The following is a 12,891-nucleotide window of genomic DNA, read 5'->3' as shown; positions in this document are numbered from 1 at the left end:
GAAGTCAAAGCTGCAGTAGCCGAGATGAAAAACAAAAAGTCTCCCGGAGAAGATGGTGTTCCAGTGGAAGCCATTAAACTAGGTGGAGACTCATTATTAAAGGCAATCACGGCTTTGTTTAATCAATGTCTCCAATGGGAAGAAGTACCAGAAGCCTGGGAAAATGCGGTAATTACATTGCTGCATAAAAAAGGAGACATAACAAAGCTGGAAAATTACCGACCCATAAGCCTATTGTCAACACTCTACAAGTTGTTTATGAAAATCATTACGAAGAGGAACACTAACAAGTTCGACTTCTACCAACCTGTTGAACAAGCTGCTTTCAGATCTGGTTTCAGCACAAACGACCATTTGCAGGTGATGAGAACGCTTATTGAGAAGTGTCGTGAATACAACATCGACATAGTCTTGCTATTCATAGACTTCGAAAAAGCTTTCGATTCAGTGGAAACATGGTCGATATTGGACGCATTAGACGAATGTAGAGTAGACTCAAGGTACTCCAACACAATTCGATATGTGTACAAAAATGCTACTTCATGTATAAAACTTCATAAGAGCACGGAGAAATTCAGAATTGGCCGAGGTGTAAGGCAGGGTGACACCATTTCACCGAAATTATTCACGGCGATTCTGCAGAGTATTTTTAGGAAGTTAAACTGGAGTAAAATGGGAATAAAGATAAATGGAGAGTACCTGAGCAATCTCCGCTTCGCTGATGACATTGTACCGATAGCAGCGAATCTAGGTCAGGCTCAGCTTATGCTACAACAGTTAAGTGAAGAGGCGAGCAAAGTTGGCCTCAAGATGAACTTATCGAAAACAAAAGTCATGACCAACATCGGGGACGATATAGAAATCAAAATTGGTGACACTGTCATTGAACGAGTCGACAGCTATGTATATCTAGGACATAAACTGAAGTTAGGTCTGGACAACCAAACTGCAGAAATAAGACGTAGGATTGGTCTTGCATGGGCAGCGTTCGGAAAACTCAGACTAATTTTCAAAAGCAAAATGAATAATAGTCTGAAACGCAAAGTCTTCGACACTTGTGTCCTTCCAGTGCTCACTTATGGAGCGGAAACGTTAACTTTAACAAAAGCATCCGAAGATAAATTGAGAGTGACACAAAGAGCCATGGAACGGAGTATGCTCGGAATAACACTCAGAGACAGAATGACGAATCAATGGATTCGACAACAAACCAGGGTCGTTGATGTCATGGAAAGAATAGCATCTCTGAAATGGAGCTGGGCGGGACATATTGCAAGAAGGACAGACGAACGTTGGACCAAAAAGATCATGAACTGGCGACCATATAAAAGACGAGCTATAGGTAGACCACCAGAGAGATGGACAAACGGAATTAAGAATATTGCAGGTACAAACTGGCAGCAAATGGCAATGGATCGTACGAAATGGAAAGAAGTTGGAGAGGCCTACATCCAGCAGTGGATAGAAACAGGCTGAAAAAGAAGAAGAAGAAGAAGAAGATTGGCTCTTAAAATTCCTTGGTCTCCCAAGGCGAGAACTCACAGATTTTGAGCGCTTCTGAGGGTTTAGTTTCATTCCAATCTAGAATTTTGCGGTTATTGGGGTTATGGTATGTTGGCTTCTAAAATTCCATGGGAAGGAATGCTTTACGGTATGGTAAAGTAATGGATGAAGAATTCCACGAAAATGAATCATCTGTCAAAGTCTTTCGCCGAACTATTCCGTAACCAGGGTCGGTATGGCTCAACAAGGCTTATATGGCATACAAAATATTTAATTAAAAAAAAGTAATCCAGTATGAGCAGAACTGACCTTTCCGTTACTGATGCTTGGGCCTGTCGTTAAACTAAGAAAAACTTTTCACATTTCTCACTTAATCACTACATGGCTTTATTTACCGTTTTTTTGGTTTTAAATACAATTTTTTACAGGCTCTCATGTACAAAATATCAAATACAAAACAGTCCCTCGTCTTTGCTAGGTCGTCCGCAATGAATCGCCATTGCTGAACGAAGAATAATGTTTATCGTAATGCGATGTAGTTAGTGGAGTGGATGGTACGACACCACGCTTACCACTCGGGGGCTGTGGACAAATCAGTGATTGTTGGTTGTTGAGGTCTTTGTGTAATATGTGATTTTCAACTGATGACATTGAAAGGATGCCCTATCCCACCCTTTCAAAGTTCAAATGCGCCCTCATCACATGCGGTTAGGATTGTTGACATCGGGTCTGTATGAGACGCAGAAGCGAACATCGGGTACTGCTGTCTACCATCTACAACCTGTCGCCCTGAACCAGGTCGTTACTGAGAACTTACTGGCCGAATTAGAAAGGTTTGTGAGGCCGAAGTACTAGATCTGTACTTAAGGTCTGGAGACACACTATTCGAGTCCCTGACAAATCTATTGGAATTTAACCTAGAAAGGAATGAAACGGCTGAAATTGCTAGTAAAGTCTGAAATTGATTTGTCTCTGTATTAGAGACGAACCGCATTTTAACATTCAATGGGCAGAGAATGGGAATGGGAAGACGAAAAGTAAAGCGATTTAATGCGGTGGGAAAGAGCGGGACGAGATGATTTCTTTAATGCTCTACCTAAATCACATACTTGCATGTCAGTAACAGCCTCCAATCTCCTATGATTGGATTATATCGACCCGAGAGGTAAATGTACTCTCTACGACAACATAACGACTCCATCAACTCCACTGGTCTAATGCTTTCCTAGTCCCAGAACCCACGGGTTTTATCGTCACTTACGGGCAGCCTGGTGTAATTTCGTTAGATTTTGCAAGGTCAAAAACATTCGACGATTGGTAGGGTGAGTGTACCAATCCTCGAACAAGAATGAGTCCTCGGACAGCTATTGTTCTTTCATTCATACACGTTTTTTATGAATGAGACAACAATAGGTGTCCGACGACTCATTCTTGTCCGAGGATTGGTACGCTCACCCTATTGAGCGTTGGAAGGGTCCCAAGAAGCCCTAGTCAGGAGACGTCGCACAGAATTTAAGTTGGTGTCAAAAAAGTGTTGTCGCCCATTGAATACTGCAATTGAAAAAGGGAAGATCCGGCGTGCCTGGCACGTTGAAAATTTTGTGTTGTGAGGCACGTCAGATCTTCTAACAAATTTTATTTTCAATTTGAATTCTTCATTGGGCGGCAGTACCTTTATGCTAAAATTGACTCTGAGTTTCTGTCGATGTATGATGATCGAGTAGATGATAAAAACATTATCGTCGCCCGTCGCTACTTCCGTGAAGAATGTAAGGATTTGTCAACACCCAGTTCGTTCTACGCGGAAGCGTGAACGGAATGGGTTACGTAAAGACATTCGAAATGGTGGGAAGTGTACGAAGACGACGTGCCGACACAATGCACGTTTTTCCGAGGCCAAATGCTAGATTGGCAAAAGATTTGCTCGAAAGAACCGTAATCGCATCAGAAAAGTAGTAGGCGCGATCATCGGACACTGTCGGCGACTCCTTGGTGCTACTATGAAAGTGTGGATTACTAAGGCACAGGCTCCTAGGTGACTATATAAACCTTACCTTCTGAAGTTGCCATTTTGGGACCTGTCGTTCTTGACGAGTTCTTAATGGCAACGGGAAGGCTCTTACGATATAAATGATGGCAAGGAAGGAATCAGAGGATAACCAGATCTGTGTTTCAAGATCGTTACACTGACCATCCTATCCTGTTAAAATCTACTGAAATGACGGTTGAGATATACAGTAGGGCCTGTTAGGGCTCTCCTAGTGCTCAGTACCAGTAGTCCAAGAACGAAGATTTTTTGCTTTGCAAAATCTAGCGACATTACACCAGCGTCCACTTTCGACCCGATAATTTACAATAAACCCCGGACGGACACTGGGTCTCTCATGGAAGTCCTCAATGGACATTCCCCTCTTAACATATCGAAAATAATTCGTCAAAAAATAACTTCAATGTGCGCCGTGTTCGGGCAACGGACGAACAAACTAAATCAATGAATTTTCTTTAAAAAAAAAATCGCGTGAGCGTTGCCCTTTGTGATACATGAAGATGTGAAATAAATTAAACTAAGGAAAAAAGGCAAAACATTCCGAGATTTACGAAAACAAATGTGAGTCATTCTATCAACCGCCTAAGATTAAAAACAAAAAAAAATCAACAAAACGTTGATGATGACACCGCTTCTCTCCCATCCAACACAAAACGAAAAACAAATGTTTAGACTTTGGAGAAATACGACTGGTACACCATTCCCAGTGACGATGCAGCAAACCATACGAAGCAACTCCACCACGTCGCAAATCCGAACAAGCCGCGATATACTTCGGTGGTGAAAACCTGGTCAACGAAAAACAAATTTACAAAATTCCCAATGGCCACGATCATGGACCGTTCATATTACCGATTTCAATCCCCTCAACGACATCTTAGCCGTTGTCAGAATATCAGCATCGTCCATGATGGCATCGACAACGGGCGGATGGAATTCGGTCGCAGAACATTCGTCGTCAGGCAGCATAGCAGTTCGATACAAATCGGTCCATTTGTAGCCGCCGAGCGTTTTGTACATCAATGCGAAGTACATGCACATTATGATGGGTGCAACATATTGCAGGGTCACAACGCAAAGGTAGTAGAATATCGACGCGATCTGTGTGGAAGGATTAAATTGGTGGATTAGTTACGGGGAGACTTAGGCGATTTTGGTGATTTAGATGGATGCTAAAATGGGTCTGCAGGGAACCAGTGACTCCGTTTCTGGTCGATTTTTCGTCTTTCTCTAAATTGTCGAGGAACATTTCTATGATGAGTTCTAGGGGTTCTAGGTCTATGTGTACGTAGAATACCCCATCCAGAGGACTGTGAAAGCTACCACTTCTACGGTAGGGATGCAGACTCGGAAAACCGTCAAGACGGTGGAATTCAACTTTAGACATAGAAGAGAGTGGCTCGAAATCAGAACTTCAACACGCCTATAGATGCCGCACTTTTAAGAATCATTACCGAACTGTCATAACGAACAGAGCTGAATGAGTGGGGAAACTGGTCAGTCATCCTCAATAATTAAGGGTTGGTGAGCTTCACTGACGCATCGAAAACTGAAGAATGAACCAGAGCTCCGAACAGGGACGGACTGGCTACCAAAAGGCGCATCGGGCGAATTGACTGAAAAAGACTCAGAGGTGCCTAAATAGACTTTATTTGTCTGAGTAGCGCCAAAAAGCAAAAGGCGCATCGGGCATCGCCCGATAGCCCAATTTAACCAGTCCAGACCTGGCTCCAAACTGCTGTGTAACGAAAGTTTCCAAATTGTGAACTATTGTGTTTTCCTCGCTGTGGATTGCTGTGCTAAAAGGAGTGGTAGAACTGGTTCCAGTAGAAGCGGAAGGTGGCAAGACGATCATGACGATCATTTGCTCAGATAGTGAGTCGATGATCAGATCAAAGCACTTATGCCACCGATTACGACATCGAAACTGATTGAACAGCTAAAAGAGACATTTGGTCAACTGGGACTGAAACATCAGAACGCCTGTAGCCTGCGTCCCAGGCAGATGATGTGGCCAAATAAGTCTCTTGATATTATGAACGGTCAATTAAGCTCTTCTTTCGGCACCAAATAAAAACTGGGCCGGAGAGCTACTGGACGTGGGCATAGACTGGAATCGTATTAAGAAGCTGGTGGGTGTGCTTAACGGGCACTGTGGCCTGAACAATGAAATCATGTGGTCTAACCCTCTGAAGTGCCCAGACGTAATGGAACTGGATCCGTGAAACAGTCCATTCCATAAATCTAAATCTAATCCTTAGAGATACGCTAGTGGTAGGCCGGGTGTGAAAAATCAGCTTTAATCGACTCCAGATAACGCCACACGTAATTAATGTCTGTATTCAAATTGACTCGTCGGTCCCGCACGGCCATGAGTGTCGGTTCTCCGAAACGGCTGGAAGGATTCGCGAACTGAATGTGGTTTCTTATAGTACTCGAGTCCCTCAATAAGAACATGAAAAAAATCAGAGGAGGTGTCGCGACTCTATTTAAGTTTTGTTCAACCACACCGTGGGGATCAGCGATATGCGGATATCAGTGTAACAGCGGGTGCAACAGGTAATTGAATGAATGAATGATCCATCTGAGTCAAACTGTTTGACCGAGCGGCTTTTGGCCTCTGGCTGCCTTGCGGGACGAAGACCTCATCAGATATGGTAGCTGGTGGTTCTCTAAGTGAGTCTTGACTTTGAATCGAGCTGTGAAGTCTGATTCTGTAATCTTAGAATATACCAGAGAAGGCACAGTAGATGTAAAGAGTCTTGGCTTTCGATAAGAATGAAGACATTTCCTCGGAGGCTAAACTCAATCTTCTTGACGAAAACGGTTGTTATAAAAGCTGGAATTACCATACAGCCAGACACACATTCAGATTGGTAGCTCGGTCAAAATTAAGGCAGCTTCAAACGTCAGTTTTGTCCCTACGTCTATCAACAGTCTTTCCTACCACTCTACCATTCTGACCAATTTTTCCTGTTAATATTGGCCAAGAAAGAAGCCTAATTTCGGAAATAACGAAATGAACAGTTGACCGATGGATCAGTTAACGAATGTAGCATTGAACGACAGGCATTGGCAATACGAATGCAGGCAAATATTCATTAAAAATGGTCCGGTTGATCGGTGACTACAGTCCGTAGAAAGTTGATGGTTTCGTTTAGCGAGTTGGTTAAAAGGAGCAGTTCCTATAGTGCTTCTAACACAAGGATGAGCGGCGACAGTCACTACACAGAGCATCACTTCATCATTCATTTGCGAATAATTCTGCGAACGACAGAGAAATCACGATGCGGTACCGCGACATACTGACCTTCTTCTGCAGTTCCACATTCGTAATGCGTCCTGCCTCCTTCTTCATATCCTGAATTCGATCGTAGGCCAGATTCAGATACGCTTGCAGGTACACTGGCATCAGCGAAAACCGTAGAATTACAGCGAACACCACCAGCAGCAGACGAATTGTGTCAAAGGAACTGGGCGTCAATCTGAAAGAGACAATGTCAGCCGGTCGGTTTACCAGTCCAAAATCGACGCGAAAAGAAATTGCTTACAGCGGTCCATTCATACCGGAGAATACCCGTCCGGTTAGGTAATCTCGGCTCAACGGTTTCACCCACAAAATGACCAGAATGAACGGCAGAGCGAAACTGACGTTCAGCAGCAGTTGCATGATTTTGTTCTCTTTGCAGTATTTCAGAGAGTCCCAGTGCATGCGTGCCATACGCAGGCCGGGAAATGTGAATATTGCACCGACGATGCCACAAGAGACGGCTATGCAAAATTTGACGATGATCTTTGATGCGGGACCGCTGGAAAAGGAGATTTGAAATGAAAATCGAAGTTCATAACAGCAACGGGTGCATCGCATTCCGTCGCGAGCCGAAATTTGTAAAAAAAATTCGTCGTCATACTCACGACGAACTGACGCCCTGTCCCTCCAGAAAATTGGAAGCACTCCGATTGAAACTGGTGTACGCTTGCTCCAAGCCCGTCTCCAGTGTATTCTCGTCAACGATCAAAATTATCATAGAAATCAGCAAGTACGTCAGTCCGGTGACAATGCACGTCGACCGCTCGCCAATTGATTCATCGCTGCGGAAATACTGGATCGTCAGCGATGTCAGCAGTTTGCTGGAAAAGGTAAAGTGTGAAATTCGCGCAACAATCAGTCCGGCGCTATATTTACAATGAAAAGAAAATGACCAGCAAGCACCACATCATGCTGAGATTGATCTCCTCTTTGATGGGAAAGTAGAAATGGTAAATTTCCGACAGAATGTACACGATGCCGGCGTACAGACTGAAGTCGACCAGCCACTGGTATTCGGTGTAGTATCTGAGATGGACGACATCGAATGGCGAAATTTTGGCCGTTTCCAGTTGAATGTCAAGATTGCGCGGTATGTGAAATGTGTTTGACTTGTCGTCCGCATGATGACCTTTGTTGCGATTTTCTTTCTTCGGCTTCTGAACGCTTTTTGGCACACCTGCAGACAGAAACGAAAAATTGTAAAAAAAAAATCGGCCGGTAAATGCAACTGAGCTGAATCGACGACATAATGTCACCCGAAAACGTACCGGCCAATATTTTCAGTTCACTGTCGGACGGATGCAAATAACGAATGAGTCCCGTTGAACAGAGAAACCATTTGGCTAGTGAATAGTGAGGACTCAATTTCTGTATAACACTGACCATGACCAACGTTATGACCAGCTGTGCACCCAATAACGCCTGAAATTCAATTGCAACAAATTTTCGCTAATTAGGTCAGGCCTAAGATTTTCATTTTTCTTTTCATCAAAACATCGTGCGACTGCCTCTTCATTTTTCGGCATCAAATTTCACATCCGCATCCGTTGACAATTCATACGTACCATTGCTGCGTTCGATATCGTTTCTGTTCGATTTTGATTTGGATTTTATTGGTCGGTTAATGCATTGGATTTCGGTGAATTATTGAAAATTCATTGAGAACTTGTCTGGTGTGTGAAGACTATTTTTAAATTGAATTTTGACATTTCGTGACGTTTATTATCTGGGTGGGGAAATGGAATCTTCTTTATCGACATGTGTTGAAATCGACATTAGCGACATATTGCCGACATCCAAGGAATATGAAAGGAAAAGGTAGAGCGATGTGGGATCTATTCGTGATTATTCAGTATTAAAATTTAATCAATCTAGTTTTGAGATTGATCGGATTTATCGCACACGTTCCGCTTACAAAGATATTGTATAGGAAATCTGAGAGATTTTTTGCATTCAACATATCTTTACGAAATTTTCGGGAATTATCGAGAAATCGACTTCTATGTGGTTGCACTCAAGATTAGTTGTGGAATACGGTTTTAACTAATGTTTTTGCAAACTCTGATAACAGCTTAACCCAACTACGAAGGCAAAGGGCACTCAAATTTTAACGGGTCAGAGTTAATTTTAAATACAAAAGTTTTTAGTACACAGAACATTCTCTTCTGAGGTTGTGGACGCATCAGCAGAAAATTTCGGTTGCGCTACCTCTGTGATCAACTCAGATACAGTGCCGCCTTTTTCTTTGCGCGACTGCCGCACAAATAGAAAAACAAAATCAATTTATTTTTCGAAGTTCCTGTGGTGTTCAAAAGGTAATGGGCGGCCCTGACGCAGAGCTTCCTTAACAGACTCTTTCAGAACCTATGTTGAACGTATGTTCTTACGATGTCTATACCAATGAAACTTCATGAGGTAGCGGTCAATTGACGTAGATGAACCAAATTGCGTTTTAAAAGTTCGCCTTGTCATAGGAGGTGATGTGAAAATATTTTCTGACTGCACATCTATCTAATAAAACGGAGGTTGGTAGTCCCCTGCACGTGCAGGCTTGATTAAAGCGACGTATCGAAGCCAACGCTTCACGATATTTGCAATTTCAGCTGGATTTCATTTCGTTTTCAAAATTCTGTCAAGGCTCAAAAAGGTTCGGATTATATGTTTGTATGACCTCTCCAAAGTTTAGAGCCTTGGAATTGTCATCATCGCCATCCGCGGCTGTGACATCAGCAAATTTGCAGCTTAAAATTTCAAGTGACATGAACCCAGGTTTTCAAAAATCAAAATCGAGTTCACCTCTGGTCAAGAGATGCGCGGGCGACCAAGGCTATAGACTGTTGGGGAGGTCACGCAGGTTGACATTTTATTATAAATTGTCAAATTTGAGAATCCATCTTCTATGAAAATGTCAAATTTAGAGATTGTCACTCGCGTATCTGTATCTGCTGGCTGGCAACACTGCAAACGTCAACAAGTGTTTTGTTTCTGTGTCTGAAAATAATTATACTTTTTGTAGTCAGAACTGACCAGAAAAACGTTTCTGTTGGCTAAATCTAGGTTATGAAGTGCCATCTTCTTCTTCTCTTCTTCTTTTTCAGCCTGTTTCTATCCACTGCTGGATGTAGGCCTCTCCAACTTCTTTCCATTTCGTACGATCCATTGCCATTTGCTGCCAGTTTGTACCTGCAATATTCTTAATTCCGTTTGTCCATCTCTCTGGTGGTCTACCTATAGCTCGTCTTTTATATGGTCGTCATATCTTTTTGGTCCAACGTTCGTCTGTCCTTCTTGCAATATGTCCCGCCCAGCTCCATTTCAGAGATGCTATTCTTTCCATGACATCAACGACCCTGGTTTGTTGTCGAATCCATTGATTCGTCATTCTGTCTCTGAGTGTTATTCCAAGCATACTCCGTTCCATGGCTCTTTGTGTCACTCTCAATTTATCTTCGGATGCTTTCGTTAAAGTTAACGTTTCCGCTCCATAAGTGAGCACTGGAAGGACACAAGTGTCGAAAACTTTGCGTTTCAGACTATTATTCATTTTGCTTTTGAAAATTAGTCTGAGTTTTCCGAACGCTGCCCATGCAAGATCAATCCTACGTCTTATTTCTGCAGTCTGGTTGTCGAGACCTAACTTCAGTTTATGTCCTAGATATACATAGCTGTCGACTCGTTCAATGACAGTGTCACCAATTTTGATTTCTCTATCGTCCCTGATGTTGGTCATGACTTTTGTTTTCGATAAGTTCATCTTGAGGCCAACTTTGATTGCCTCTTCACTTAACTGTTGTAGCATAAGCTGAGCCTGACCTTTATTCGCTGCTATCGGTACAATGTCATCAGCGAAGCGGAGATTGCTCAGGTACTCTCCATTTATCTTTATTCCCATTTTACTCCAGTTTAACTTCCTAAAAACACTCTGCAGAATCGCCGTGAATAATTTCGGTGAAATAGTGTCACCCTGCCTTACACCTCGGCCGATTCTGAATTTCTCCGTGCTCTTATGAAGTTTTATACATGAAGTAGCATTTTTGTACACATATCGAATTGTGTTGGAGTGTTGAAGTGCCATGGTCGCCGGTAAAGTTGGAGTTCTCGCAAAATCATCCAATAAACCAACGTTTTCGTGCGGCTAATGATGCGGTGCTCGTCATAACCTCACAATGTGTACGCGTACCGTCGAAAAAATAGTAACAACAGAAATTCACGACGAATATTTCGAGAACATACTTCGGTGAATTTTTGGACGCTGTGAGCGGAATTTCTTTGCGAGGAGACATTAGGAAGGCTTGGCGAGATTGGTACTCTTCTCAGTGGTGTGTCAGTGCCAGGACTCTTAGTTACTTCGCCTCACTCGCCAGCTTTAGCTCTCGGCTGGTTCATGGTCTAAAAGTTTACTCACTGATGTGGCTGGGTCCTATTTTGTTTCTATATGAGTAAAATGATCCGGACTATTCATAAAGCTTAGGCTTTCGGGCTGTAGAGTGGACAAGGTCGACGGATGGATTGGTGGTGTTATGCCGCTGAGAGATGCTAGTTTTTCCCGGCTTTTATTTTGATTCCTCGCAAAGACAACGCACACTCGATGAGGGTACATCTCTCTGTATTAATATTCGAGGAATGTATTCCATGTTGTGCAAAAGTCTTTGCAAAGGGACGTTATGGTCGCCATGTCGGGTCGTTGTGGTATTTAGTGGTGTGCCATCGTCTGGACACGCTGTCATTTCGCTTTTTGCACCGAAGGTCCTCGTCTAAAAGGTGGCTCGTCCGTCAGTCTAATTTGGATGTAAGGGCCTTTGGGCTAAATAGTGGTAAAGCTTGGCGGTTGACCTTTTCGTGGCGCGCTGCTGAGTGACGCTTCTGTCTGGCTCGGCTTTCATATTGGCCCACTGCAGAGAAAGTTTACGTTCGAACGGGCTAGTCTTATAAAATATGAGACTGGACCAGGTTAATATCGAGCGGAATGTAAATCACAGGCTTTATCAATCCCAAAGACAAGGACTGTGATTCGGGCGACAATGTTGCCTTACTCGCTGTCATTAGTGTAAGGTCTAAGGGGTGAGACACAGCTGTCCTCCCAGTGGCTTTCTAGAATTTACAGTCTAATGAAACGAGGTTGACGCCAGTCACTCTTTGCTTTCTGCCCTAAGGATTAGCTATCATTTTGGTACCTAATCATAGGGATCAGCTTGCTCGCCTGGAGTGATTCGTGTAGAGCGTAAGGCAATAGGTTGAGAAGGAGATGAGGTCCTGAAAAGGGCTTCAAGATTTTCATGATGACAGGGTAGCACAAAGGATCCCATGATCTGTGTGCATTGATCAGAAATGATCACCCTAACTGATTAAATCTATCTGCGAGACCTCCCCAAAGTTTACACAGAGAGATGTTAATATGACGACTTGGTCGTTTCGACGGATAGAGGGAATATGTCGAATGACAGTTGGGTTTTTCAGAGAGAATTCAACAAATTTTCTCTCAACCAATTTCAAAATCATTCGACCTATTCCATCTATCCGTCGAAACGACCCAGTCGTCATATTAGCATCTCTCTGAGGTTACAGCCTTGCGGGCGACACACCTCAATTGATGATAATTTGGCAGATTTTCATAACAAAAACTTCACCTTTCGTATAACGATTATCATTGCGTGATGATGTGTATTTCCTAGATGTAAAATCGTTGGAGGTGGCGCGTTTCCTCGCATCTATAATTAAATTAGTCGCACAAGCGTTCTTCTTTACACCGCTTTTATCATCAATTGGCTGATAGATGAATATGGTGCTGGTAGTGATCGATGTACGTTACTTCGTGAAATGTCTAGATTCAGCCACGTAAAATTGAATTTATTTTTAAATTAACCAATAACGGCCTGTGTCACCCAAGTTTACCTCCTTGTATATCGCTCGTCTTTAGTGTTTATCGCAAATATACAGAAAAATCAAATAAAAATCTACCTGATATGACCGCATTTGACACATTAACAGTGTGCAGCACGTGCAGCACTGTCATGAAGATGGTGCCATCGGC

The 12,891-nt window shown here is 42.9% G+C and overlaps 1 protein-coding gene across 2 annotated transcripts; it reads right to left on the bottom strand.

Moving 5' to 3' along the window:
• Positions 1 to 1,869: 1,869 nt before the first annotated feature.
• Positions 1,870 to 8,556, bottom strand: LOC119074188 (transmembrane protein 161B). 2 transcript variants are annotated; one of them, XM_037180182.1, is made up of 9 exons: positions 8,426 to 8,556; positions 8,129 to 8,282; positions 7,737 to 8,037; positions 7,466 to 7,681; positions 7,102 to 7,359; positions 6,861 to 7,035; positions 4,403 to 4,651; positions 4,183 to 4,338; positions 1,870 to 4,138 (listed from the first exon to the last, which is right to left on the bottom strand). In XM_037180182.1, exons 1-8 carry the CDS (start codon positions 8,426 to 8,428, stop codon positions 4,219 to 4,221), a joined length of 1,476 nt encoding a protein of 491 aa, XP_037036077.1. In that variant the 5' UTR covers positions 8,429 to 8,556; the 3' UTR covers positions 1,870 to 4,138; positions 4,183 to 4,218. The 2 variants fall into 2 exon arrangements, with proteins under 2 accessions (XP_037036077.1, XP_037036076.1); XM_037180181.1 differs by having other exon boundaries at positions 1,870 to 4,338.
• Between the last annotated feature and the right edge of the window lie 4,335 nt (positions 8,557 to 12,891).

Source organism: Bradysia coprophila, unplaced genomic scaffold, assembly GCF_014529535.1.
Source record: "Bradysia coprophila strain Holo2 unplaced genomic scaffold, BU_Bcop_v1 contig_143, whole genome shotgun sequence".
Taxonomy (NCBI): Eukaryota; Metazoa; Arthropoda; class Insecta; order Diptera; family Sciaridae; genus Bradysia; species Bradysia coprophila.
This window is presented reverse-complemented; position numbering and strand designations above follow the sequence as displayed.

What these genes read in the sequence shown, in the direction of transcription:
- LOC119074188 (XM_037180181.1), bottom strand. An exon ending in GGACAGGGCGTCAGTTCGTC is followed by an intron (nt 7,360 to 7,465) that starts GTGAGTATGACG and finishes CTCCTTTTCCAG; the next exon opens with CGGTCCCGCATCAAAGATCA. An exon ending in TCCGGTATGAATGGACCGCT is followed by an intron (nt 7,036 to 7,101) that starts GTAAGCAATTTC and finishes TGTCTCTTTCAG; the next exon opens with ATTGACGCCCAGTTCCTTTG.